General features: G+C 42.3%; 3 protein-coding genes across 11 annotated transcripts; 2 read left to right on the top strand and 1 right to left on the bottom strand.

Annotated features, from left to right (window-relative positions):
* Nucleotides 1-285: 285 nt before the first annotated feature.
* Nucleotides 286-26097, bottom strand: LOC6496601 (G protein alpha o subunit). Of its 7 annotated transcripts, XM_014908400.3 has the most exons (9): nucleotides 25925-26097; nucleotides 24880-25012; nucleotides 24536-24806; nucleotides 15299-15483; nucleotides 14261-14421; nucleotides 2172-2300; nucleotides 1975-2104; nucleotides 1759-1912; nucleotides 286-1690 (listed from the first exon to the last, which is right to left on the bottom strand). In XM_014908400.3, the coding sequence occupies exons 3-9, from the start codon at nucleotides 24651-24653 to the stop codon at nucleotides 1503-1505; spliced, it is 1065 nt and encodes a 354-aa protein (XP_014763886.1). In that variant the 5' UTR covers nucleotides 24654-24806; nucleotides 24880-25012; nucleotides 25925-26097; the 3' UTR covers nucleotides 286-1502. The 7 variants fall into 7 exon arrangements, with proteins under 7 accessions (XP_014763886.1, XP_044571730.1, XP_044571731.1 ...); XM_044715795.1 differs by lacking the exon at nucleotides 24880-25012 and having other exon boundaries at nucleotides 25741-26097; XM_044715796.1 differs by lacking the exon at nucleotides 24880-25012 and having other exon boundaries at nucleotides 25859-26096.
* Nucleotides 4811-13842, top strand: LOC6493973 (probable cytochrome P450 49a1). Of its 3 annotated transcripts, none has more exons than XM_014907015.2 (14): nucleotides 4811-5017; nucleotides 7454-7713; nucleotides 7915-8099; nucleotides 8161-8326; nucleotides 10915-10995; nucleotides 11097-11213; nucleotides 11294-11370; nucleotides 11529-11724; nucleotides 11781-11955; nucleotides 12014-12183; nucleotides 12259-12337; nucleotides 12431-12542; nucleotides 13162-13283; nucleotides 13411-13842. In XM_014907015.2, the coding sequence occupies exons 2-14, from the start codon at nucleotides 7481-7483 to the stop codon at nucleotides 13522-13524; spliced, it is 1827 nt and encodes a 608-aa protein (XP_014762501.1). In that variant the 5' UTR covers nucleotides 4811-5017; nucleotides 7454-7480; the 3' UTR covers nucleotides 13525-13842. The 3 variants fall into 3 exon arrangements, with proteins under 3 accessions (XP_014762501.1, XP_032311619.1, XP_001961228.1); XM_032455728.1 differs by having other exon boundaries at nucleotides 4811-5021; XM_001961192.3 differs by having other exon boundaries at nucleotides 4811-5252.
* A 1014-nt stretch (nucleotides 26098-27111) lies between the features above and the next one.
* Nucleotides 27112-27883, top strand: LOC6493975 (succinate dehydrogenase assembly factor 2-A, mitochondrial). Its single transcript, XM_001961189.4, has 3 exons — nucleotides 27112-27217; nucleotides 27273-27454; nucleotides 27510-27883. The coding sequence occupies exons 1-3, from the start codon at nucleotides 27200-27202 to the stop codon at nucleotides 27778-27780; spliced, it is 471 nt and encodes a 156-aa protein (XP_001961225.1). The 5' UTR covers nucleotides 27112-27199; the 3' UTR covers nucleotides 27781-27883.
* The last annotated feature ends 68 nt before the right edge of the window (nucleotides 27884-27951 follow it).

The following is a 27951-nucleotide window of genomic DNA, read 5'->3' as shown; positions in this document are numbered from 1 at the left end:
AAATTACAACTCAGCTTACAAATTGAAATAAATGAATGTTACAGTGTTAATATTTGTGTGTGTGTGTGTGTGTTGCCAGCTAAACTTCATCTATACACGTAAATTCAACAAATTACAATTTACATTGAAATGTTCCAATCGACCAATCATCCATCAATCATGATGGCTGCTGCTACGGCTGCTGCTCTTTACATAAGTTAGTTAAGTGGCCACATATGCTTTTAATTTTTACTCTTTACTCTTTAGTTTAAATTTGTTTTGTTTAGTTAGGTTTTGCTTTCGTTCTTGTAAATACAATAGATAGAGTTTTATATCCGTTTCACTTTTATCTTTAAATTAGACTTAGACATTAGAGATTTGCTTTCATTATGCTTTGTGTGTTATTTGTTTTTGTTTTTTTTTTTTGGTTTTTGGTTTGTTCATGTTATGTAATATTTACTTTAGCCCACACGCTGACACGCAATCAAGTTAATATTAATCAATGTTGTTTCTGTCCGTTTTGTTGATGTTGGATGTTGGATGTTGTTATTGAAACATATTGTTATTCAAACTTAAGTCTAAACAAGCAATGACAAATGCAGAGCGTTGATGGCTTGAATAATTTCAAAGAGAGATTGCAACAGGAAACATTTAATATATTTATATATATATATATATATGTATAGAACTATATGTATATATATATATATGCGCCGTATATGTACATATACGCTCCATTCTTTCATCTTTTTCTTTTATCTTTTTGTTTAATAAATACATGAGGGAACTAAACTACAAGTAAATTATGAAATTCTATCAAAAATTATTCAGACCAAACAACAACTTGATGCAATGCTCCTGGCGCTTGCGTGTTTGTTGTCATGTGTGTGTTGTGTTGTGTTGTGTTTGTTGTGTCATGTCGTACATGCGGCTTTGCATTATGCATATGTATGTGTTATGTATATGTGTATGTATATAGGAAATGCTTTTTCAATCAACTGCTTCTCAAAAATGCCTGCTGCTGTTTACTTCTTTCTATCGTATTCATGCGACTCCCTCGCTCGCGTGTCCTTTTCGCGTTAATCTCATCCTGATCATCGTTAGCATTGTATCTGCTTCAATATTAATATGTAATATGTTATGTACTGCTTGGCTTATTCGACATATCGTTACTTTAGGGGATTCCTGGCTGCCGTACGCCTTTTGTTAAACAAATAAAAGTTCTTTGGGCTTTGCTTAATCATCGTGGGTGTGTGTGGTCAGTTGTGTTGTGAGTGTGTTTGTCCTTTGTGTCCTGTGTGTGTTGCGGTTGTTGGTTCTATCATCGTTTGCTCTTAAATTGTTTGGTTTTGTTTTGATCAATGCTGGTGGGTTGTTGTGCTCCCGCGCTGCTCTTTAATACCGTTACGGTGTTCCCTGCTAACGCCCCTATTCCATCCGCCGTCCGCCTGTTCCGTTCCATCGTCCTCCGATTCGTCCAGTCATCGGATCACCGGCGTGTAAACTCTCATCCCAGTAGTAGCTTAGTACAGTCCACAGCCGCGCAGATTGTTTGCAATGATGACATCGGTGACAGCATCGAATACAAACTGAATGTTGTTGGTATCTGTGGCACACGTCATGTGGCAGTAGATTTCTTTTGAGGTTGATTTGTTTTTCGCTTCAAATTGAGCCTGAATATAAGCAGCCGCCTCTCCGTACTCCTGTCCGCCTGGAATATGCATAAGAAAGTGTTTTGAAGGATTATGTTCTTGGACAATATCATCTATGAATACTAACCTGTGTACTCGGGGAAGCAAATTGTCAGAGGACTCTTGCGGATCTTCTCCTCGAACAAATCCTTCTTGTTCAAAAACAGGATGATCGAGGTGTCCGTGAACCACTTATTGTTACAAATAGAATCGAACAGCTTCAGCGACTCTTGCATGCGGTTCTGAAAGGGATTATATAAAGTTATAACAAGGATATGAATGGCATTAGGTAATGGCAACCTACCGTGGTTTCATCCTCATGCAAGACCTGGTCGTACTCGGACATGGCCACGCAGAAAATGATCGCCGTGACATCCTCGAAGCAATGTATCCACTTCTTACGCTCCGAACGCTGGCCGCCCACATCGAACAATCTTTTTGGATAAAATAATTCCATTAATTTCAAATAATAATCATAGAAAAAAAGTATCAAAAACCTACTTAAAGTTGAGATTTTTGAAGGAGAAGTGCACCTCAACGATGCCAGTGGTCTTGACGCGAGTGCGCAAGATGTCCTGTTCAGTCGGCTGGTAGTCCTTGGCGCCTAACCGATCCAAATCGTCCAGGAAACTGCAAGCAAAGAGAATACAACGCTGTTACTAACCAGGCACTCGGTGCTACTACTACGGGTGGGTTTCAGTTCGCTTGACCAGACAAATGTTTGCCCAACCGGCACCCACGCTATCGCCCCGGGCATGTATCATCCAGAGACTTGTGCAAACAATTAAGGAGCTGGCCCGAGCACTGAGCAAACAATTAAAAACAAAAAAGCAGGCGCGTGTGCCCAGACCGAGGACTGCTTGCACAGCACACACATAAAAAGGACACACATTACTTAGTTATTCAAGCTGCTATGTTCGCTCTATCGCAGGACTATCTATTCAAAATGAATCCCATTTCCGTGACCATCTAGCTGGTCCTTCTGCCACTTGTTCTGGTTCTAGTTTCCGTGCAGTCGCTGCACGGTTGTTGGTAATTAGTTTTATTTTCCGGTTCGGTTATATAAGTGTATCTCAACACCCTCGCCCGACATCCCGCCCGATCTCTGCCATCGGTCAGATACAAAGTTGCAGAGATACTCGCATGAGTCCGCGTCCGCGTAAGCGAGTCAACAAGTAGGTCATCAAATTGTGGCACCAAAGTGTCCAGCTTGTTGGTTAATTTTTTGCTGGCGTACGTGCCCCATTCCCCTCTGTATTTTGTTGTTTTTTGGACCGTAATTAACCTGAGGCACGCAATGCTTTTGAAAAATAAAGGGCCGTGTCCAAGAGTTGCTGGCCAGCTAATTTTATTTCAGGCGCGCTGTCATAAATAGTTTTTTAAGGGTTTCCTCTGTTGTTGTTCGGTTTTGGTCGCGGAGGAATCTGCAGCGGTCTGCTGGCTGGTTATCGCATCAATCTCTGGTCGGAAATCTTATTCATTGGCCAACTGGTTTTCACCCAAATTACTCGCACAATTGCCCAACAACAAGGCTGCTAACTTGGCCAAAGTATCCCCTCCAGATAGGGCCTAAAGCAAGGCAGCTGCTTATAACCAGAAGTTTTGCACTTCAGCTGCATAATCGAAACTAATTTCATACGATATTTGTAACACAATTGTTTGCCTAAGAGTTCAGTTTCCAATGGGGGATTGGGCAACCGCTTGGTTAGCACTTCGCATGCCGAGATCTTATTATTTAACATGTCCATCATAAAAGTTTTCTTTTTTGTTTGCTGATCCAGAAACCGCATACACACATGCAGCTGTAATTTGTGTGTAATTTCTGTGTCCGGAAAATGAGTGTTGCAATGTGTGGCAAGTGGCTTGTGGCCACTAAGTTGCGGTTTACAGGGCTTCTCTTTTGTCAAAGACAAGGCTAGAATGCAGGTAGTTTTAAAACCTGATCTCAAGAGCTTGGCCAAAACTAATCACGCCTAATCACTCTAATCGAGTTGGCAACCTGCGATGAGCCATCAAGAAAATGTGCCTGCCTCTGGCTTTTGTTTCGCCAGCTTATGGCCTTTTCAATTAAGCGATTTGCGTGCAATTTGGCCAACGAATGCCTCGTTGAGTTCGGCAGCGTTTTATAATAATTTATTTACTTTATATAACCCCCAGCCTGAACCTCAACCGCAAAAAACCTTTCCTGAACCCCGTCCCACCAATTTCCCCATTAATGTCAATTAATGGAGTAAGTCGTTATATATTAACACAAACTTTTGCTTTTTAATTAGCAATCTGACTTTTAATTTCATTTGACCAACATATGTATCTGCTCTCATATGGTGTACTCCGGGTCTAGATCAAATCACGAACAGACAGACAGACCCACTGCTGTGGTCAGTGGTAGAAAAAATTAGCAGAAAGATCTTAAACTTCAAAGCCAACAAAAGCGCGTCAACAGCCGACAAATTTGTGTGTGTAGGCTGTTGAGCCTACACTTTAAATAATAATTATTTTTATGAAGCTGAAGTACAATATTTGTACTTGAAAGCACTTGTATCGTAAGGTTTAATTATAAATGCGTTTTTTAAAGACAGGGTTGGTTTTTTCTTCACAAACCCAGAGCTTCTCTTAACAATCATTGGTTTAAATGGTAAATGAAAAAGCTATAAAGAGGTGGTACCAACAAGGTTGGTTCAAAAAAATGTTAAATATATTTAAATATTGTCTTTTATCTTTTGTGATAGAAAAAGTTATTGGTTTTCTTTATTGTTTGCTAAACTGTTTGTAAATTTGTGTTTTTCTTTATTAGATCGGGTTAAAACGAAAACAGCGAGGGGCTGCACTCACTATGGCATGTTGTTCGTCACCTACTTTATTATAACTATTATTAATCAATAAAATTATTAAAAAAATCAAATTTTCATCATTTTTTTTAAATCAGAAAAAACGATGATTTCAGGTTACGTTTTTAAATTAAGAAAGATTATTTTGTTATAAGAATGTTAGATCCTGTGAGATCTAGTACGATTAACCTTTTTTGTCAATCAGAAAATCTTTAATTTTCAATATTTCTCTTACAGTTATATTGAAACCTAGCTCTATATTTTTTTCGCAGTGTAAACCCGTAGCGTATAAGTAGACTAAGAAGCCCGGCGATCGCGTTTAGTGCGTCGCGATTGGTCTACGAGGCAGCAGCTTTTTGGAGCTCTCCCGTCCATAGCTTTCGGTTTCTGTTTCTGTTTCGCTTGGAGGCAACACCAGCCGTTGCCGCAACAACGATAGCAACAACAACAACAACAAAAACCATTCGAAAACAGCCCACAACGCTCTGCGTTGCGTGACAAAAGATTTTGCGAATCTCCGTGAGTGAGTGTTTGAGTGGGAAATTGGCCTAAACAAACACAATAGAAATCTAAGACAGCCAACAAAAGGCATCCAAAGCGGTTTTAATTGTGCACAAAAGATCGGCTTGAAAGTGGGAAAGAAAACCGAGACCGCGAATAAATTAAAACCAAAACTAAATCGCCAGCAAAGTTGATTGAAACTCTCTAGATTGAAATCTGGCGTGGCGGGGCAAGAAAAACAAATCGGAAAAGAGTAAGTTTTTTGAAGACAATTTGGGCGGGCCAGGTAAACTAGTTGCACCTCTAAAAACGTCATTCAACACGGCTAACACGGCTGTCAAAAGAAATCGCCTGTTGGCCAAAAGTGTGAAAGGCAAAATATTCGAATGATTTAAATGCTTTTGGAAAAGTCCAAAAAATCAATATTTGTTTGAAGAGACTTGAAGAGTTTTCCAAAGACCTCAAGTAAATAGAGTTTTAGGTTTTCATTTAATGGCATTTTAAAAACTCGCTTCACTTATTTTTAGCCAAGTTACGAGTTAAACTAGTTACGACTAACTAGTGAGCTGCATTTCAAAAACACCTGTCAAAGAAAGCCACTGATGGCGGAGAAAAAAGGAAATTAAAAATGGCATTCAAGTGAAACTGAAACAAGTGGTATTTGCTAATTGGAAGCTTTAGTTTAAAGGCATTATAATATTTGATTTAAAGAAAAACGACGAAGAAACTGGGCTTGTGAAACCATATTTTAATATGGATTGATTTTGCACAATTCCAAAGCAATGCAGGCACACCCTGCTCAGAGCTCAGAGAGGGCCAACACAAAAAGGCCGATAAAAGCAAAGATTTGGCCAAAATTATGACATAACTCGGCATGGCGAGATTTGTGTTGTTGTGCCTGGGCCCATAGCTGCTCATTTAGCAGGGGAATGCTAATAGAACCCGCCTGAAATTCAATTCCAGTTTCAATTTCGCATCCAACCGAGTGTGAAGGCAGCCTTCCGCCCCAACCAGGCCCCTGGCTCGTCTTGGACTCGGTCTTGGCCCATTAGGGCCTGGCTGGCTTCTATTTTGAACAATGGCCATAAAAGTCAACGAAAAGTGGCTGCTTGACATTTCTGCAGCATTACTCGCAGGCGCTAGGATTATCACTCAAGTTCATTATAACCGACTTGGCGATAAAGCCGCGCTCGCATCCGCCACAAGGATAGTTCTGTTTTTCTTTTTATTTTCATTCTTTTTTTTTTTGTTTTGTAGTGGGGCTCCTTAAAAAGCTCAAGGTCGCCGCTTTAGCGACAAGGGCAAGGATAAGCTTCTCCGCTGGCATTGTAGCCAGAGTGTACATAAAAAAAACAAGCCCCCCTTCACACACAAAGCCACGCACATAAGACCGAGTAGAAGCGAGCTCTGTATGTGCCAGCCCAGATTTCTGTTCCATCAAATTTTCGGCATTTAAATTATATTGTCCTTGGGGAGCAGGCGCACAAGCATCCCAAGCACACAGCCACCAAGAGGCACAAAAGTTCCATTGTTCGATGGCGTACGCGGCGTATGAGCAATCTCCCCCAATGACTCGGTTCGGGCCACAGCCTGCGGGAGCTGGAATGCTCATATTATGCGTGTGTGTGCAGAGCCTGGGGAGAAAGCCATTCAATCAAAGTTAAAAGTTACTCCATCTTTGCCTTTTCATATTGCTTTTAATATTGAGTTTTCAGCTCAAAGACTGGAGAGGGAGGAATACTTGGCATTCCTCCGATAATGTCTTGTTAGAAGCTCAGCTCGAATGTGTTTAGATTAATAGTTTTTCAATAAGCTTGCCACTTTAGTCTCCCATCCAAGCTGCTTTCTTTACGAGGGCTCACTTTATGTACAACTCGGGCCAGGGCCAGGGCTGTCTTGGCCATCGGTCACCGGCCACTTCAATAACTCTTCAATTTGTGTTTTCTTTGTTTGGATTCGCAGTTTACGAGTGCTGTAGTTGTGCTCAATTTAACGCTGGCTAACTCCGACTCGATTATCGACTGGCATCATAAAAATGGAACGAGCAAGGCCCCCCAGAGCAATTCCCTCCAGAGCAAGAGGGTTGTGTTTGCTTGGCTTTTGTTTTGCAAACTAACTTGAACTAAGTGCTGGGCGGAGAGTTTAAAGGAAAACTGCTGTCCCAGCGGCAGATCAATAAATGTGAATAATATTTTGCCTCAATATTTGCACTCTAAGCTTTTATACAATTTCATGGTAAAATAATAGAGTTAGTGGCCCATCCTTCGGCTACGCATGTATTGATTGATTTGTCCGTCCGGGCGGGCCAACTTAGGAATGCATTAAAAGTTCTTGCCTCCGGCGGGAGGACGAACAAAATACACAATTCAGTGGCCAGTAGCCAGTACGATAGCTTGCTCAACTTTTTACATAATACTTGGACTGAGAGCCCCTCTTTTTCATCTCATTTCGCAGAAGAACCAGCCCAGAGGAACTCGCAAGATGTCGTCGGGATTACGCAAAACCTCCATTGCGCTGATGAGACGCTCCACTTACTCGTCGGCCCCCAGCTCTGCCGCTGTTTTGCCGCATGGCGCGGCAGGGGGTGTAGCGGGTGTGCCGGTAGTCTCGCCGCCCACCAGCGGAGTGGGCGTGGCCACGGAAATTGAAAAATCAATTGCAATGCAGCGACTGCGGCAGGAAGAGCCGGCGAATATGAAGAAATTAAATGTCAGGTTAGTGATTTTCCCACACTCTCTACTACACAGAGAGAAAAGGGAGGTTTTATTTGTAATAATATTTTAAATTAAAACTAATACTTGTTACTCATTTTTAATTATTTAACTTCTAACCCTCCTATTTTTACTTAATTTTTAATACATTTATAAACTTTTATTAATTATTTTTCTCTGTGCATCATTTTCACTAATTGGCAGCCAACAAGCCGTGAAAGCAGCTGCCACACAAACAACAACAACAACAGTCCTGCAAAGTGCTCCTGCAGTGGCAGCAACAACAACCACTTGCACCTCAACCACTGCAGTGCGTCCTTATGCGGAGGTTCCCGGACCATATCCTCTGCCTCTGATTGGCAACTCCTGGCGCTTCGCCCCTCTAATTGGTAAGACCCACCCCCAGCCCCTTCTAAAGAGTCCTGGTCACTCCCCAACTGTCCTCCGCAGGACAGTATAAAATTAGCGACCTGGACAAGGTGATGAACGAGCTGCACGTCAACTATGGCAAGATGGCCAAGGTGGGAGGCCTCATCGGGCATCCGGACCTGCTGTTCGTCTTCGACGGCGACGAGATCCGGAACATATTCAAGAAGGAGGAGGCCATGCCCCATCGGTGAGTCCATAAGGACTTTGATAGCGATTGTATTTATTGACAATATTGCGTATACGCCAGGTGTTCTGAATATGATCTGAATTTAAAATCGTAGAAAAATACATAAATACTCTCCCAAAACAAGGAAATAAGACATAATACCACCTCTGGCTCATTTAACTCTTAAATTTTGAGCAAACAAGCCCTTCCATGGACTCGAAATAGACAAAAGTAAACCCAAATGCTGTCATTTCTTATGCAACTCGCAACGTAAACTCGGTAATTTGGCATTCATTGAAGGCCTAAGCGAGTTCATTAAATCCACTTTGAAGCCATCGGAGTGGCCAAGTTGTGCTTGGATGCACTTGGTCTGCCCTGGCAGTGAGTCTACTCACACATATACACAATATATCCGCAGCGAATCAGTCATGCATGGATACACATCCACATCCACATCCACCCACGTCCTCCGTCCAGGCAGGCCCGGCACGATTGCAGTGCAATTCCGGTTTATTTATGCGCATATTGAACTCGACCCGTAAATTAAATTATTAACCAGCGGAGCCAGCCGTCGAGTGGGGACTGGGACTGGGGCCGAATGTGTGAAAATATTGTGACAGATTCCCGTCAGGACGGCAGGTTCAGAGCTCCATTTCGCCATTTCTAATTAAAATTCTGAATAAATAATCCTTTGCGGCTTTAATTGAATTTCTGCATAGATAAGCAAGTTATTCAATTGAATAGATATGCGCTTTTTTTCCATTAAATTGAAATTAGTGGAAACTTTCACTTCTCCGAGGGTCTCAAAAAAGGCCTCATAGGCCTAGCAACCAGAGATCCATCCAATACGATTCGAAAAGCAAACAATTCAGACTCTGACAAGCGGGGAGTATTTTTATTTTGGATTTTTGCATCACAGAAATAAATAAAATAGGCAAACAAAACGAAAGCCACACAGATCTCTGAGCTCAGCATGCTCATAACTTTTATAAGCTTTCTTTTCGGCGCACCGCCTTTCCCTATCCCAGAGCCATGGCCATGAACCAAATTTAACAAGTTACGTTTCGGCTCAGACTTTGCCAAAAATGCCAAAAAAAAAAAAAAAATGAAATAAAAGAGGGAAAAACAATGCCAAACACTCGTTGTTTGTATTTGTGTTTGGGGAACACATTTAGCAAGTCATCATTAAAACGACTGAAAAGAATCGCTAATAGATTGGCTATGAGACAACATTAACGTAATGTTGGCCCAGTCAGTAAGTCAGTAAGTCGGTTGGTCCGCCCTTCTGGCGGATTCAGATTGATGAATGAACGAAGCGAAAAAGTGTGAAGCTATAGCTTACTGTTCACTGGGCAACTGACTAACTGACATACTAACAAACTGACAAACTGCCGGCTGATTGATGAAGATATTTTGGCCGAAAACGTCTGGACTGGCCAAGTTATGCCCCAGGCGTTGGCTTTCTGCCTTTTTTTTTACGAGTCTCATAAAAAACGCCGAGAAATGTCTCTCCGGCGTGTGGGAAAAACTAATCCAGTTGGTGGTAGTAGTAGTAGTAGTGGGGTTAAAGCCAGAGATCGGATCGTGACTGGGCCAAGTTGGAGAGTTTTTGGACAAGTTTCTAGATGGTTTCCAATGACGTCAATCCAGCAGATAGACCTGAATTGTTAGTCTATTTTAGGAACTACTAATTTTGATATTAGAGAGTTATTAAAGTTATTTATATTTAAATAAAATGCAGTTTCATGGAGTATTTCAAGGCCAATGTTATGACCAAACGAATGCATTTGAAGATTTCCGAAAACTGAATAAATTATTAAACGAGTTTGGTTTCTAAGGGAACTTCAAGTAAGAGTTAGAATCACAATTGTGAGAATAGAGCTTCAGGGACTACAATCTTAACACTTTTTAATAAAAAATACCATTTAATTATTTACAATGAGATCTCCCAAGTTAATTGAAGATATTGTGGCTCGGAGCTACTCGATGAGAAGTCACTGCCACTGTGTGGCAGCCACCTTCTGGGGCAGGGGCTGCCTGAAACAAAAGCCAATAAATACGCTCCCTCCTACTTGTATTTGTTCTGCGACATGCGAGTAGACAAGTATAATGCAAATAGCAGTGTGTTTGCTTTATAAGGGGACTGCCTAACAGACCGACTGCCTAACTGCCTAGCTGACAAGGGAAAATATTAAGAGAAATCGCCTCATATTCAGAGTGGCTCTGGGTTTTGGGTTTTAGGTTTGAATTTGTGTTTTTGATGTCGTTGTCGCCGGTTTGTCTGCACGCGAGGGCAAGCGACCTCACAAGAGGGCCAGGTGGTCGGAATTTGGGGGTTTTTTTTGGCCAACTCATGCCCGGCACCAGGCAGAGAAAAAGTCTTGGCCAAATTGGTCGTCAATTTGGTAATGCCTCTTATAACAACAGCTGCAGACATATCTGAACTACAATTTATGATTTTTAAAGGAGAATCTTTAAGATTCAAGACTATTTTTCTTACTTGCCAAGTGATTTAATAAAAATCTCCTTTAATTATTTCTCTCTGTGCAATATAATTTAATTTAAACTCTTTCTCCCCATGGTTTTTATTTACTCTCCAAACCGGGCAGGCCGTCGATGCCCTCCCTGCGCCACTACAAGGGCGACCTGCGACGCGACTTCTTTGGCGATGTGGCCGGCCTAATTGGCGTGTAAGTAATGTCCTTATACAACGGATATTATGGAAAGCCAGCAAGCACACAGTATACATATTTGTCCTTCTCCTTTTGCCCCCCCCCCCCCCACCCTCCAGACACGGTCCCAAGTGGGAGGCCTTCAGGCAGGAGGTGCAGCACATCCTGCTGCAGCCGCAAACGGCCAAGAAGTACATTCCGCCGCTGAATGAAATTGCCAGCGAATTTATGGGCCGGTAAGTTGGAGCATCTAAGCGGGTTATGCAATCTGAACTGTCTACTATATATGTGTGTTTTTTCTTCTATCCATCTGCAGTATCGAGCTGATGCGCAACGAAAAGGACGAGCTGCCAGATAATTTCCTGCACGAGCTCTACAAATGGGCCTTGGAATGTGAGTCGGTCGGGTGGTCGGGGGGCAAGTGCTTGACAAATTCCATTATTGAGTTGGAGGCTAGGCCAGATGAGTCTCTAACTTTGAGGATGTTTTTTATTATCCTTTTGAATACCTAGCCTAGTGCCTAATGTCATCTCTACTTGCTATTCTTGCAGCTGTGGGCCGGGTATCCCTGGACACTAGACTGGGCTGCCTGTCGCCGGAGGGCAGCGAGGAGGCCCAGCAGATCATCGAGGCCATCAACACGTTCTTCTGGGCAGTTCCAGAGCTGGAGCTGCGGATGCCCCTCTGGCGCTTCTATCCCACCAAGGCCTATCGCAGCTTCGTCAAGGCCCTGGACCAGTTCACAGCGTGAGTTCATCGATTCTGGTCATAGAAACTATTATTATTACCAACTATTCTTGTAGCATCTGCATGAAGAACATTGGCAAGACCATGGACAAGGCTGATGCCGACCTGGCCAGTGGACTGTCCAAGTCCGAGGCGGACATATCCATCGTGGAGAGGATTGTCCGCAAGACGGGCAACCGCAAACTGGCCGCCATTCTGGCCTTGGACTTGTTCCTGGTGGGAGTCGATACGGTAGCTGTCAATATTTTCCATCTTTTTTGTGGCAACTTCATAATTCCACTCCACTTAGACCTCCGTGGCTGCCTCCTCCACCATCTACCAGCTGGCCAAGAACCCGGACAAGCAGCAGAAGCTCCTGGCGGAGCTCAAGAAGGTGTTTCCCAACCGCGAGGCCGAGATCAACCAGAGCGTCCTGGAGCAGATGCCCTTCCTGCGAGCCTGCGTCAAGGAGACCCTTCGGTGAGCCCGGCACTCTCTTTGATTGGCGACCCTTTCGTATTTAATGAGTGCCTTCTGCCCCTCCCTCCGTTTCAGGATGCGACCAGTGGTGATTGCCAACGGGCGAAGCCTTCAGTCGGACGCTGTCATCAACGGCTACCACGTGCCCAAGGGCGTAAGTAGTGACGCATGGGAATGGGCGTGACCCGGTACCATTTCCCAGTACCCGGAACCACCAATTTACGGCCATTTCTGCTTCTGTTTTCAGACGCACGTTATCTTCCCACACCTGGTGGTTTCAAACGATCCCGCATATTTCCCAGAACCCAAACGCTTTCTGCCCGAACGCTGGCTGAAGCAGACAAGTGCCACGGATGCCGGTGAGTTGCAGACACTTGGAGAAAAACTTACAAGAGACTAAAGTTCTCAACTGTCATAATATAATAGATTTTTGAGAATTTATTAAAGGATATGGAACAGGGCGTAGGGATGATCTCCGACCTTAAATAGTGTATATATTTTTGTACATATACATAGCTATGTCCTTCTGTCACTCCGCCTGTCTGTGGCTCTAAGGGACTAAAAGATCAACCCATCCTACCTATCCTTACTATCCTACCAATCACTCCTATCAACACTCCCGTGTGATCTTCTGTGATCTTTCTGTTTAGAATATCTAGAAAACAAAATTCAGTTAAATCGGGTGATTTTTAAAGGAGTAATATACTTTTTATTCTGTTTCCCTACTGGCTTGCTCTCAAGCACCCAATAGTATGCAGCAAAATGTTATCTATTCTTTGAAAACGTAAAGTAAAAAGTAAATATTGCAGAAAGAAAGTGGTAAAGATAAGTACCGGATATCATATAGTCGAGAAGCTCTCATATAGCCATTGAAAACGTTTCTGACATTTAATTTCAATTCCCTCACATAAATTGTTTTTCTGTGTACCCTATTCCGTGACCACCCATCCTCACTACTGTCTCCCTTTGCTGTTTCAGGTGGCTGCCCCCATGCCGGCCAGAAGATACACCCGTTTGTGAGTCTGCCCTTTGGCTTCGGACGTCGGATGTGCGTGGGCCGGCGCTTCGCTGAAATCGAGTTGCACACGCTGTTGGCCAAGGTAAGGTAACAGGAATTTGCAAACAGAGAGCACAAGCCCGTGAACAGTGAACCGAAAACCGAAAACCCAATCCCCACTCGCACTGCTGTGTACTTTACTAATTTAGATTGTTTCGTTTCTGCAACAGATCTTCCGCAAATACGAGGTTTCCTACGATGCCGAGGAGTTCTGTTACCGAGTCAACTCCACGTACATACCACAGTCGCCGCTGAATTTCAGGCTGAAGCTCAGGGACGAGTAATCCGCCGGCAAGAGACCAGGGACCAGGGACTCGACCCTCAGCCCTCAGCCCTGAGAGCTCAAAGCTGCAGCGACACACGGCGGATGTGTGATATTTATAGTCAGAGCCCAGCTGCTGCCCAGTTTCTGCGGCGATGTTTCTTTTTAATTAAGCAAATGTACATAGAACATATAGAGCAGCACTGGGCAACTAAATAATCGTGTATATTCCCACTATCCATATGTACATAGACCCCATTATGCTCCCCCCTAGCTAGTTGTAGGTTGTAGGCTTTTTTCCCCAAGAATAATTGTACCTAATAAAGCCCTGCTTGTTTGACTTGCTTCGGATTATCATTAATCAAAGGGCGACTGGGCCTAGGGTCGCAAAGTGATGGCTAAGGTCAGGATAAGGCCAGCGCCAATCTACGCGCATGATTAATTGCCTTCTGGGATGGTGCCATTAGTTTGGCAGTAATTGTACTCCATGCTGGGCCACTGCAGTGCTTCTGTTGGGGAATGCATCTGAAAAAGGATTCTCTTTCAAGGTTGAAGGACACAGCAAAAGTCACGTTCTCCAAGCGTTCTCATGTATTTAAGGGAAAGGTCGAACGTGATGAGGTCTGAAACTCCGACAAGGTAATCCCCAAACTGATCAGCCTTTTTAGTGTCATTTGATACAATTATACACTCGTTTGTCAACTCATTCAAACCATAAAATTATATGTAATTCCCCCACATCATCGGAGTGTACTCACTATTTAGCGGAATCGTTCAGTTGGTATTCGTTGCTGCGCGAGAAGCACTCCTGGACGCCGGCATCCTGCCAGAGCCGCTTCATGGCGGCCAGCAGCTCCTCCGAGAAGGGCTCGGTGTCGTGCATTCGCTGGCACACGTCGAACACCATCTTGGCATCGCTCTGGGGATAAACGGGGAATTAGATGAGGTGTAGATTTGAGGTGTAAATGGGGATAATATTCAAAGGGCTACACAGAGAGAGATTCCTTTTTGGGGAGATTTATATATTTTTTTTTAAGAATTTCAGTTTGTTTTATCGAGTTTTATTTTAATGAAGCTATATTGAATAAATAAATACATACATGTATAAGGTTTTAGATTAAGAAAAGTTCTTTTTTTATAAGAACAATTTAAATGACAAAAGATAAACAATCTTTTGATCGATTAAAATCGGTTGGTACATTATTTCTTACTCGATAATAAACTAAACAATTTATTTTAAGAATTAAGTTTCCAATATATTTATGTGTATCTATTACTTATATAAAGTGTTAAGAGTTTTAAGTATATATCGTTTAGATATCTGGCTTATGGAATTATTAAAATTTTATTTTGCTTAAAGAAAGTTTAAAGGGATACATGAATTATAAGAAATAGTTTGGAAATAATCTTTAAATCTCTAGTATTTTAGTTGATTTATTTCTTACTCCTCAATACCATAACTAAGAATGATTCATTTAAGATTTTAGTTTACTTGAAGAATAGTTTAGTGCTCATTGGTTGAAAGTTAAAATAGAATAAGTTTAATTACAATATCTTTGAATTGCAAAGGAATCTCTATTTACTTGAAGTCCTTTACAGAATGCTTTCCTTTTATCCTTAAACACTGCATACTTTTCCAAGATACTTTATTTATTGCAATCCTAGTTATATAATATTTATAGTTATAGAAACAAACTACCTATCCTATTCTTGAGACATAAAATATGAAAACCAAATAGGAATCCCCTAATTTGCCACTGTGTATGAGCTGAATGGAGCTCTCATTGGGGACTTACCTCCCGCTCGTTATTGCTGTACTGAATACTTAGGTTTGGCATCGCGCGCAGTATTGCAACTAATGATTGTATTGTGTTGCTGTAGACAACCGGTCGATATTGTTTAAAGTCCTCCGCAGTGAAGCCGCTCTCGTGAATGATTTTCATCTGTTTGACTATTGTGCTCTTGCCCGATTCACCGGCACCTAGAATGGATTAAGAAAAAGTTACTGACGCGTATAGATGTGGTGTGATTTGGTTATCGGGGGAACAGCATGGTTGGAAGACATGGACATGAGTGCCCGAGGGGTCGCAAATATTTATGCTGCGATATGTGGGCAGCTCTCTAGTAGTTGCCGAGCACTAAATGTCTGTGCTTTGTGTTTCTCAAGTAGAGCTTAATGGCCTTTGAACACAGTCCCGCCCCAGCCCCATCATCGTCGGCATTATGATAATCATCCCAGCACCCATCTTGAGATGCCGTCGGCCAAAAGAAATGAGAAAACTGAAAGCCCAAGGGTGGCAAGAGGGCCAGGCCAGGGCACTATAAAAGGCAAACAAAGGATTAATTGTTCCTGGCCCTGGTCAGCTGATGTCTCCTGGATTTGCCAGCTGCACTTTCAGCAGGATTTCCATCCAATTGCATGCAATTTGTTAATTAATCGCCGGCCTAATCCTTCCTCCGAATAGAATAATTGATGAAACTGCACTGCTAACCAGTCCATTACAGGTTTAATGACTTAATAACCGGGCAGGAGGTAAACAAAGTAGTTCCTGGGAAGCAGTTCTGTTTACTTCCGATTCAATGTAATCATTGAATCATCCTTTGTGCCGAGAAGATCTTAAATCCAAGAAGAGTTCATTGTCCACCACTTGAGATGGTCGACACCTTGTCTTGTAAAAGGAAAACTCCGCCCCAGAAAATCATACAAATGTTTAGATTTTCCGGAAAACTGAAGAGCAGTAGTGTTTAGAGAAGGCCGATCGGGAGGGAGGCACCTGAGATTAATGCTTTGTTTGTGTGGAAATCGAAGGCAAAGTGCTTAAATTTAATGTCTTCACCGACTGCAGGAAAACAATAGATACAGCATCAGCAGTAGAGAGTGTGTAGTTGCTCTGATTATTATTATGAATTCTTGAAACCAGAAAGAAAAAAAAATACAATTTTTTTAAATAAACATTTCCAGCACACTCGGAACCCACACACTGGCATACAATTCAAACACGAGCCAGTGGGTGTAGCCCGAACAGTGGAGAAAAATGTACATTTTATACCGAAATACACGCAAAAGTGTCAGAAATTGAAATCTTTCTTTCTTTCCGTGCCAAACATTTTCGGGCCAGCAAAGAGGAAATTAAATGAAATACACGGGAATGTAAACAGTTTACACAGGGGCGGGTGTTCCAGGGGGGGCTATATATGTAGTAGGTAGCCGGAGATGAGAGCACCAGAAATAAAATTGCCAAAAAAAAAGACTAAATTCCAACTGAATGCAATGATTAAGAGGCCAAATTTGGTCAATAAACGGGGGAGAGAATCAGCCCCAGACATCACTTCCATCTACCATCCATTTTCATTACTGTGGCGGCTTATCAAAATCCGAATCCAATTGCAATTACAATCAACGGCCAACACACACACAACCCTTGCTGACCTTGAACTTTGCCGTCTGCTGCAAAAAATATTATTGCGATTATTAAATTTATGGCAATTTGCATTCGCAGTCGGCACTCGTCGAGAGGGAACTGTGCCAACTATCCTGCTGCCAGGAGGCAAGGATATAAAGCAAATACCATTAGGTAATCAATGGCTGAATGATTCATGATTTTAATCAGGATAGAGGGTAGCTGGAAGTGCTAGAAGATGGTTATGATAAGGTCAGTTAGAGGGTTCTGAAATCAAACTACTTTTTAAGGGCTAATAACAACCCTAACTGACTTTCCATTAGAGTTCCATTAGATATTATAGATAATTTTAAATCTATTACTATTTAATACACTTTTCAAGACAAAAATTGTATAATGAATCACCAAAAACTACTCATTTTCAGCCAAAATATTTCATAAAAGCCTTGACTCTCCACATTCAAGTGACGTAAGCAGACAGCCCAGTTTTGTTTATTTTATTTTTATTAATACTTTATTAAACAATTAAAAACACACACTGTGAGATGATAGAGCTTAAATGTATCTAGATATTCTATCTATATCTATACCTATATCTATATGTGGAAAAGAAGCGGTAAAAAATGGGCTTTTCGTGCGGAAAGGAATAAAATAAAAAGGATTCCCAACCACCACAAATAGCATCGGTCAAATGCCAAGGCTGCAGCTGACAGGAACTAATTCACTCGACAGGGGCAGTAAAGGATAAGGGAGGATGCCGGCGGCCATTAATGAGCATTAATTCGGCCCGGGCAGCCGCTAAGTATGCTACACTAATTTTAGCAGAGGCACGAATTAAATATTTATGGCCCTTGGCCCTTGGCCCGCAGGTCGACAAGAACGGAGTTACCAACGAGTTTTTATGGGCCTCTTCGTCCTCTTCCAAACTCACCCAACAGCAGGAGCTTGATGTCCTTTGCCGCCTGTATGCCGTCCTCCTTGAGATTGCGCTCGATGAGGCGACTCCTGGCGGCTGCGGCTCGCTCCTCGGCAGACTGTGCGCAGCCCATGGTGCGTATTGCCTCGACGCAAAACGTTTTGAAGGTCGTTTGGTATCGGCCAACTCAATGGCCGACTACGTTGCCAGCGAAGAAAAACGAAAACGAAAACGAAAACAGTTTAACGGAAGGATAACAGGTACTGGCTGCACCACGTTCCGTAGGGACAAATCAAGGGGCTTAACTTAAAGCGTTCTATCCGAGGGTATCAAAGTTCAGCACTTTGTGTCTAAATCCACAATCAGTTATTTATTTTATTGGTATTTGCTTTTATTCTCCAAGGATATGCTGGCACTTTTTTTTTATTTTGTTTTTCCAGTATAATGTTTAGTTTTTTATATTTAAAAATTTTCAAGTTATTTTCGAGTTATTTTAAAACTGAAAAACAGTATGACCGTTAGGTACAAAATCGATTTTGTTTTCATTTGCGCATTTTGTTGATAAACATCTGGAGGATGCTGGAGGAGTCCCGAGTCCCGAGTCCCGTTTTGACCGCTAACGGTAAAGTCCAACTGTAAACTGAAAAATTCCGCGTGTCCGAGAGCGGGGAAATTCTTTACTCGCCATTGGGAAATTTTGTTGTCTTTTGCCTGAAATGCTTCAGGAGGGAAATGGGAAATGGAGAGAGAAATGCGAGAAAGGGACGGAGAGATAGTAGAGAAATAGTAGAAAGAAGCGAGTGGAAGCGAGCTTTTCCCACTCACAGTCGTGGAAAAAAAAATGTAATTAAGGAGCTTGCACAAGATTCTTGTTTTTCATTAACCAAAATTCGTGGCAAGTCATGGCAATGCAGCCCAAAATCCTTGGCCACACACACAAATACACTCAAACACACACACCTTTGCATGTTTGGCCATAAACAAGGCGAAAAATCAATAAATTATGGCAATATACTTTTTTTTGCGGGAACTCCAGCAGTTGGTGTTCGCATTTATGGCATATATAGGTAATATTTGTGTGGATATATGATTAAGAGCTCCATTGTTTGCAACTCCCACCAGGGCAGGGGCGTCTTACAAGTGGCCATAAACAAGAGAGCGAGAGGGGGCCGTGAAAGACACAGAGGAGTAGATGGGAGGAAGTAGATGGCTGGAAAATGGGCACATGCTGACGCAAAAAAGCAGCCAAAAGGAGGCGATTGTTGTTTTAGCCAAAATAAGAAGAAAAGCACAAACAAAACTTTTCTTTTGTACACTTTTCGGGGTGCCTATTTGTTTTCCCCTCTTGTTGCTGTTGTTGTTGTTGTTGCTGTTGCCAGTGTATATTCCAGCACGCTAAATGATTCATGCGTAGTCCGTAAAAATGAAAATAGAATCGAATTTTCATGGAAATGCGCCTCCAGCAGATACTTTTCGTCCATCAACAAATGCCAAATTTGCCAAATAATTTTCACAAATTATTATCTTCTTTGCTTTTAATTTTACAAAATTTTATTCACACACACACACAGACTGGTACGTTTGGCGTCACTAAACTGTAATTAAGCGATTATTTGCATTTTGCAACACCGTTTTGGTGCGAGTTGGCTGAAGAACTAACGGAACTCGACTGAACTAACGGAAACCCCGTGTGCCTGGATGTTCTCGAAGCAGTTTCAGTTTCTCTCTAGAACGGAGCCGCCCAAAACGCACCACGCACACCACGAAAGCTTTCGCCCACCAGTGGCGTAGTCAGCCTGTGGATATTGGGGGTTAAACGCTTTCCATCGCCATTGCGCCTCGCATCACCTGATGCAGCGGGGGGTGGCTGGAAAAAATGCACCCCCCTCGAATCCTTCGACAACGCCACTGTTTTCAGTACACACACATTCCTCGGTGGTCGACAGAAAAGCTCTCCAGGAAAAAAGAGAGTACAGAGAGAGTGGGAGCATGCGCACGCGCCACTGGAAAGTTCAAAAGTCAGAGAGGGACGACGAGCCTGCGCAGGCAATGGGCGAGTGGCAGTGAGACAAGGACAAACGAATCGGCGAGTGCGCCCACGCGAGGCCTTATTCTCCCCTTATTTCCCAGCTGCTTTCCTTTTGCTTTCTTTTTTTCGCCCCCCTTTTTGAGGGAAACTTAAAGTGGCTTTGCAGTTTAAATGGAGACTGCTCCGCCACCACCGCCCTCCCTTCCGCGCACCCAATTAAGTCAGCGGCTTTAGAACTTTGCCACGTTTATGGGCCAAGCCAGAGCACATTAGCACAAAGCATAGCAGTTGGCCAGCAGCAGCAGCAGCAGCGAGAGCAGGATCATTCTAACCCTCCCTTACCTCCCTTAACCCACGCCAGCCGTTCACGTAACGGAGCAGCGGAAAATGGGGAAACGGCCAAAGGATAAAACAATCGCATTGATTCGATTGCCAGGATTCCGTGAGTGGATGATTCTCTGATTGATTCTCCTTCTGAAAGGATGGCCGCAGGACCAAATCAATTAACGGTTAAGGGTTCCATAAGAAATCCATTGAGCTTCGATTACAGGATGCCGTTGCCATAATCGAATAGTTCTCATAAATTACTTGAGGTAATGGAACTACGAAGGTCCTTCCTAAGGACTTCCCTTGTAGTTCATTGTACTTGTAGTGTTTATTGTAATGCCACTTTTGCTTATTTTATAAATAAAGCCTTAATAGATTACATCCTGACAGAGACATGGGGCCATGGGGCCAGACATCAGGACATCAGGAATTGTATGCAAACGAGGGTTTTCCGAGAAATCTTTATTCTAGGGAAACCCCATTTCCAGCCATAATTACCGTTGCAAGAAAGGGTTCCACATTCAAACGGTAATTGGACTTCCAACGAGCGAATGGCGTGACAACAACAACAACATCAAAAACAACAACAATTGGAGAATTAAAACACAGTTACATTACAGTGATGTCCATAATAGGTAACTGCTATGTTGTTTGCCTTTGGAGGCAATTTCGAATGCAAAAGGGGGTAACCCTAACTAGCTTTATTAAATTATCGCTGTGCGAAAATGGACCCAGGTCTCAGGTCCCACGTCCCAGGTCCAGACTGAAAACAATGAATGAGGCAATGAAATTATTGAATGAATTGGAAGCCATCAGGGGGCCCAGCTCTCAACCACAAAACCGCATTCAACGACAAACGGCAAACAAATTGACATTCTTTTTTTTTTCATTTTATTTTTTATCACGCGAACTCTTCGCTCTTCGACTGACAGACAGCGGCAAAGTGGAGCACTTGTGCACTTGTCGCTTTGCTGAAACAATCTGCACCTCATGTCCCCCCACCCAGCTCTCCGGCCTGTCTATCCGTCCGTCCGTCCATTGCCATTTGGCGTGCCGTTTTACGTTTTCGTTCTACGGGAGGTTGCCCAGGTCGCGGCCCTCTCGCCACTTGGACGACATTTGACTCCGCTCAATTAAGTTCGATTTGTGCTCTGTTTGGCATCTTTTATGGTATACTTAACGAGCGTGTTTATTTCCCCCACACCACCCCCCTGCAATTGCCACTCAATTGTCGAATCTCGAGTCTCGAATCTCGAGAAGGGAATGGATTAGAATCTCCCAGAAGCCACCGAGGGTCTGACCTTCTTGGCTCTGTTTCGGCAAATCGTTTGCTTGGAAATATAGATTTTATTTACAAAAAGTTGAGGACTTATAATATATCTACTAGATAAAGAGAGAGATAGTATCTAATAGATAATATATATTAGATAAGAGAGAGTAAATAGATAGAATACTTATCTAATAGATAAATAGATAGATTTTATTGCTTTGAATCTTTCAATGTTCTATATCTTATAGATAGTTATAGAACTATAGTTCCCTTTCAAGGAATAACATTTTTTTAACGACCCATGGGTTTAAAAATATTTCTATTTGCAATAATTTTTTTAATACAAAAAAAAAACATTTTTAGTTAAAACTTTGTCTTTATTTTTTAGAGATACACAGTAAATAAATAATTTTTGAAGTTTCTGAAAAAATAAATTTTTCCGGATGCATTCCGGGTTGACGGCATATATCCTATAACATTTATATATAATGCTTATATATGCTTATATAACATATATATAAATAACTTAAAAAATAAAAACGTATTTAGTTACACTTTAGTTACACACAACCCCAAAAACCCTTCAACACTTAAACCACTAACTGGTTAAAGAAAAAAATTTAACAAAAAGAATGAAATTGAATTTTTAGTGTAGATTTAGAGATTTCCACACAAAAAATTTAAAAAACTCACTAAAATTAGACGTACTTTTTTTATTGTAATAATATAAAGTAATGATTCGTTCCTGATTACTACTTTTATAATTTGAAGACCCGTCTAACATTTCATCAAGATCGGGAGAATAGTTCTGTTCTCAAGAAAATAATTTTAAGAAAAGCGCGTTTAAAGTTTTAATTGAAAATACAGTTGAATTGTTTTTTATAGTTTTTAGAAATTAATGAGGTAATAAAAAAGTGCACTAATGCTGTGACTCTTAGACCTTTTTCCAATCTCATCTTAAGAAAATCCTATCAAAATAAAAGCCAAAAGGATCAATAACTTAAACTATTCGATCTAAAACTGCATTATTTTATGTATGTTTTTATGTAGATTTTAGATTTTTAGATTTTTCGTTAAACAACACATAACTAAATAATTTATTTTACAGATTTTAAATCTTAGGTTCGTAAGTTTCGAATAGTTTTAAGTTGAAACTTGAAACTTGAAGAGTTTCCCGAAGATGTTGACTTCTGCCAGGTGAGCATCTGCAACCTGCCACTTTTCCAACTTTTACTATCAACTGCTTTGGATGTTTTTATATTTTAACTAAAACACTAGTTATATTTCCGAGGGCTGTCAGGAAAGTTGCTCGTTGTAATGGTTTTCCTATCAATTTTCTTTATCGCCCTCAAGAGGCCGCAAAACTGGCAAACAATCGGGAGGGAAAATGGAAAAACCAACAATCGTGGCTGGAACACTTCCTCAATAACCTCACGGCTGGGAAATAATGCCTCAAGTGGTTCAGTTTCTTCAAACTTCCGCCGTGGGGCGCCACTCGAGAGCGGCAAGGCACGGCACTGTTGCAACTTGTAACTGGCAACTTGCAACCACCCAGCACCCCCCCACACCCACAGGACTTGTTCATGTCGCTTTATTCCGCCGCCTTCCGTCCTGGGCCGTCCATTGTTTCGTTAGTGTTTCCTGGCCGCCATTCGATGCTTCCGCCTGCCACTCCCCTCCCCCTCCCCCACGGGAGGACCCTATGCCTCACTAGGTGCTGCCACCTCTTTGAGCCTTGTGGCAACATGAGCTGCAATCGCTGCTCCGTGTGCCTAGTTGGGGCGTTTAAAAGTTGTGCCTGATTGCACAGGACAACAGCGAGTAACTGGGGGGGAAGTAATGGGCCTACACTGCGCGAAATATGGTGGTTTCTTAGTGGAATTTAATTCTAATTTAATCATAAAATAAAATAAATATGAAATAGGTTTTTAAAGAGTTTTTAGTTCCTAGGGAAGTCCTATTATTTTTTATTTATAAATTATTTAAAGTGTCTGTATTTTTTCAGTGTTTTGTACATTTTATATGAATCTTCCTACATGTCTGCGTGGGAGGGCAAGCCGAAGCAGTGACATTGGACCATGTTGCAGTTTTAATCCTTCTTTTATTTGGCAACTCAAAGTCAATAGGATTAACTGGCATTTCAATGTCAGGGGCCCAAGCCACCAAGCCACCAAGCCACCAAGCCACTAAACCACCAAACCAACTAACCAACCACCCACACAGTCACCCACTCGGAGATACACGTGCCACTGTTTCAATGCCAAGTGGCGTCGATTGCCGCCTCCACTCTGCGGCGGATGCAGACGCACTTGGCCAAGTCTGAGGCTAAGGCTAGGCACTCGAGATCCATGCCACATGGCTCCTCCTCCTCCTCCTACTTCTAAGTGTTTAGTTTTCACACTCGAGGCAGATGCAACTGTTGCTGCTGTGGCATTCCATTGTTGTTGCACATTGGTACGAGACTTTATTTTTGGAGGCTTCGAAACTCGACATGCAACCCGAAAACATGACCCAATTGCGGTGGCTGTTGATTGCCTTCGATTGGGCTCGCCTTGGCCACAAAAGCGGCAAAAAAGCACGCCAAGAATAGGTCTGTCAGGCCAGGCCGGCGGATGCATCATCAGTCAGTTGGGGGCACAGAGTGGAGCGACCTTGACAGGGACAGGCTTTTTCTGGGACAAGTCGTAAAAATAGACATAAACTTAGTTTATAGCTTATATTTCTATAGTTTTTTTTATTATATTTAAAGTAGTACAGCCTAATAATCCCTATAGACCTTAGAAGTCGCAGTGTTCCATAACACAAGTTGATATTTTTAATCCGTAATTGGAAAACATTATAAACAACCTTTGAAATAATCAAAAAAAAGCAATTTAAAGTGCAGTGTGGAGAGCAAAGTCCGATCTGGCCCCCGGACCAGGGCAGCAATAAATATTCCCCTATCTATCCACACATAAAACCCCAAAAAAACACAATTTTCCAACGCACTCGCACTCAAGTGCTCCGATAAACCACAAATTTTCCTCCAAAATAGAACAATAGACACCGCTTCCGGTGGAGGAAATATCAGAGGATGGAGTGTACACTTACCCAGCAGGAGGAGCTTGATGTCCTTGGCCGCCTGGATGCCGTCCTCCTTGAGATTCTTCTCGATCTGTTTGGAGCGCTGGATGGCGGCGCGTTCTTCGGCGGAGGTGGTGCAGCCCATTTTGTGGGTTTTTGGATTCTGTTTGGGTTTTTGTGTGTCTGGGGGTACTTTACACGGGGATTTTTCTTATTTTCTCGTTTTTTTTTCTCTCTGTTTTTAGGTTTTTGTTTTTTTTACTTATTTTGTGTTTATGTACAGTTTTTACGGTTTAAACTGAAACGATACAGAGGAGGTCCATAAACAATAACAAAATGCACACACACGGCAGGGTCAGGGGGTGACTCACGCGATAAGCCGGACAAGGACAACAGTATCACGAAACAGTAACGGGGCTCACGTGGGTGGGCCCACTTTTATGGCCGCCACTGTCAGCGCCCAATTGGACAGACGCGGTATGCAATTACGATGCTGCTCTTGCCCTGGCAGGGGAATTATGGAAACTTTGAAGACTTTAATCATCACTAGGACTAGGATAAGGACTAGAGTAGGGTATATGGACTTCGGTCATTCCCTGAACGATTTTCCCCCCTTGCTGTTATCAGCAGCAGTCGCCGAGCGGACAAGCAACGGCAGTGATAGCCACTAATTTGCATATGGAGCGCACTTTTGATAGGAAACCGAATTCATCAATCGCCCCTATCTTATCAGCCCGCCTATCGCGATCTCGATAAGGGATGGAGCGACCTGGTAATTAATCATGTAAGTGAATTAGTTCCCAACAGTGTCCTTCGACCAGAAACTGATCCTGCTGCCGTTGCCTTCGCTCCTCCTGACTTTCTATTTCTTTTTTTTTTTTGTTGCTTCTCCCCGTGTGTATGTATTAGGCGTGGGCGTAGGCGCAAAGTGCCGGCAAACGGCCCGCCAGGGGGATGCCAGTGGCGAGGGTGGCCTCTGTCGAGGGCGATGCTTCTACCAATTCAATTATGCAAAGAATATTGCAGTTTTTATGCGCCTTTTATGCAAACAGTGCGTGGCTTTTCTCGGTTTTCTTGTATAAATTTTCACTTATTTCACTCACTCGCACCCGCACCCGCACTCGCACTCGCACACTCACTCGCAGATACTCACGCACACACTACGCACTCTCGGGCGCCACCCCCGCCCACTCGGCCACCCACCACCCACCCACCCAGCGCCGTATACACACCGCGCCTTGCCACTGTGTGTGTGTCTCCCTGTCTCTTCGCCTGCGCCTGTATGCGTGTGCAGGAGGAGGCTCTGGCCTGGCTCTCTCCTTTTTTGGTTTTGCTTTTCGCTTTTCCCACCCAAAACGCCACTTTGCACGCCTTTTTCCGCACTCTTCCGCATCCGCACCGATCGCGAGCTATTACCGTTGCACTTGCCGAGCACTTGCACTTGTATTTTGGCCGCAGGGAAATGGAAAATTGCACTTTTTTTCTGTGTGCGAAAAATCGGCCTGGTAAATATTAGGAGTTTCAGTGTTGTGAAGACATTGCGGGCATGCAGTGTTGGTCATGGGCTGGAGTGGCTCTTTCGCTCTCTCGAGAGACGATTTGTCGCTCTCGCACCCTCTTGCTCTTCGAAACGGGTAAAAAGGTGGTTTAAGTGTTGTACAAAAATGTTCAAATTTTGTTTTTCAGAGAAACTGTTGAATTTAAAAGTTTCCTATTAGCCGCTTGGAAATCGGAACAAAATGCTTTGTATATGAATAATTTTCATTAGTTAATGTAAATATCATGACGATCCATTCTTTCAAAGCGGAAAAATTTGATCTTTTGGGTAATCCTTTTATCATTGGTGCGCTGCGACTACTTAGCAGCACTTTTTACTGCTATATCAAGAGGTTGTATAATAATAAGATTATTATAATACCCTCTGCAAGGCTATAACAACAAATTTTTATTAAATAATATTGTAGCGGGTCGATTGTGATACCGATAGTTCTAGTTAGTATTTTTGTTTGGTATATTGCCTTAATGAAGTGTGATTGGGCACTTTAGAAAGTTATTTATAGCGGGCTCGTGGTGCGAGCGGTTGGTCGCCGGAAGTTATGAAATTTTTTGTATTTATATTATATACTTGTAATTGAACTTTGTATTCCTCACAGAATTAAATATACGTAATTTGGCTATATGTTTTTGTGTATGAAGCCAAATATACACAAGTGTTGCCTATTTCGCATCCTGTGCATTGTAGGCAACTCCTACCAGAGCAATGACATTTATAATTTAAAACTAATAATAATATTTAAATTTAAAACTGCTTTAGAAGCGATCAAGAGACATTAGCCATATTACCGTTTTCCTAACGTTTGGCGCGCGCGTTCAAATTCCCTGTTAGTGTTCCTTCCATTTTTTCTCGTTTGCATTGGAGTTTGTGAAGACGCCCTTCCGAGAATTGGTGGCCGCTCCTTTCCTTTTTTTCTTATTGAATCCTGTTTAGACTTGTGCCAGCATCTAATATAATATATTATATTATAGTTCTTCATAACGCTTTTTCTGAATTTGAAATTTTGTAATGTGAAAATGTAATAAGAGAATCGATTTAAAATCATCGATATTAATATCGTTGCTTTTTTGGACATCGATTTATCGTTATAAGGTTATATCATTTACCGAACGAAAACCACTTTTGTTTACCAAACCATGTTGCGGCAATTTCTGGTGAATATTTACATTTTAAGTGGCCAATAACTCCTGCTAATGCAAAAATCTACAGGTGTCCACAGCTGTGCGGCGGGTAGTGGTGCCTTCGATGGCTCAAACTCGCTGCGCCAGCAATCTGGATAAATCGGAATATACGACACCCGGGGAAATTGTGGATTACGACGATCCACCTCACATCCCAGTGCCGGAATACCCTTCCCGACCCGACGAACCACTCGAAACTCGCAAGCAACGGTGAGTCCTTCTCAGAAGTTCCATAACTTTAATAAAAATTATTTATTTCTTACAGCTTGTTGTACCAGAGCCGCAAACGAGGAATGCTGGAGAACGATCTTCTCCTGAGCACTTTTGTGGCGAAATACCTGAAGAGTTTCACGGCAGACCAGACCGCCCAGTATGATGATCTCATTAATGGGGTCAGCAACGATTGGGATATCTTCTACTGGGCCACCGAAACAAAACCCACGCCTCCGGAGTTCGACACGGAAATAATGCGGCTGCTGAAGGAGCACGTGAAGAATGCGGAGAAGGTGCAGCGGATACGCCAGCCGGATTTGTAGGCCAAGGAGTGCATGGAATTGTATATATTTATGTGAAGAGTTGATGTCCTTTGCTAAGATACTTGGATTTACTAATTAAATCATTTTTATATTTTGTTTTTGATCCAAACAATGTATTTTTTCTAATTAAAAATTTATTTTGTCCTGGCCAGAGATTGGCCTACCCAAGAG

The sequence above is a fragment of the Drosophila ananassae genome, chromosome 3L (assembly GCF_017639315.1).
Source record: "Drosophila ananassae strain 14024-0371.13 chromosome 3L, ASM1763931v2, whole genome shotgun sequence".
Lineage (NCBI taxonomy): Eukaryota > Metazoa > Arthropoda > Insecta > Diptera > Drosophilidae > Drosophila > Drosophila ananassae.
The sequence above is the reverse complement of the archived record's forward strand: the minus strand, read 5'-3'. Positions and strand labels throughout refer to the sequence as shown.

What these genes read in the sequence shown, in the direction of transcription:
- LOC6493973 (XM_014907015.2), top strand. Translation starts at nt 7,481, where the DNA reads ATGTCGTCGGGATTACGCAAAACCTCCATTGCGCTGATGAGACGCTCC. An exon ending in GTGGCCGGCCTAATTGGCGT is followed by an intron (nt 10,996 to 11,096) that starts GTAAGTAATGTC and finishes CCCACCCTCCAG; the next exon opens with ACACGGTCCCAAGTGGGAGG. An exon ending in TGCACACGCTGTTGGCCAAG is followed by an intron (nt 13,284 to 13,410) that starts GTAAGGTAACAG and finishes TTTCTGCAACAG; the next exon opens with ATCTTCCGCAAATACGAGGT.
- LOC6496601 (XM_044715795.1), bottom strand. Translation starts at nt 24,653, where the DNA reads ATGGGCTGCACCACCTCCGCCGAAGAACGCGCCGCCATCCAGCGCTCC. An exon ending in CTGAACGATTCCGCTAAATA is followed by an intron (nt 2,301 to 14,260) that starts GTGAGTACACTC and finishes CTTTGCTTGCAG; the next exon opens with TTTCCTGGACGATTTGGATC. An exon ending in TTGCTTCCCCGAGTACACAG is followed by an intron (nt 1,691 to 1,758) that starts GTTAGTATTCAT and finishes TGCATATTCCAG; the next exon opens with GCGGACAGGAGTACGGAGAG.
- LOC6493975 (XM_001961189.4), top strand. An exon ending in CTCGAAACTCGCAAGCAACG is followed by an intron (nt 27,455 to 27,509) that starts GTGAGTCCTTCT and finishes TATTTCTTACAG; the next exon opens with CTTGTTGTACCAGAGCCGCA.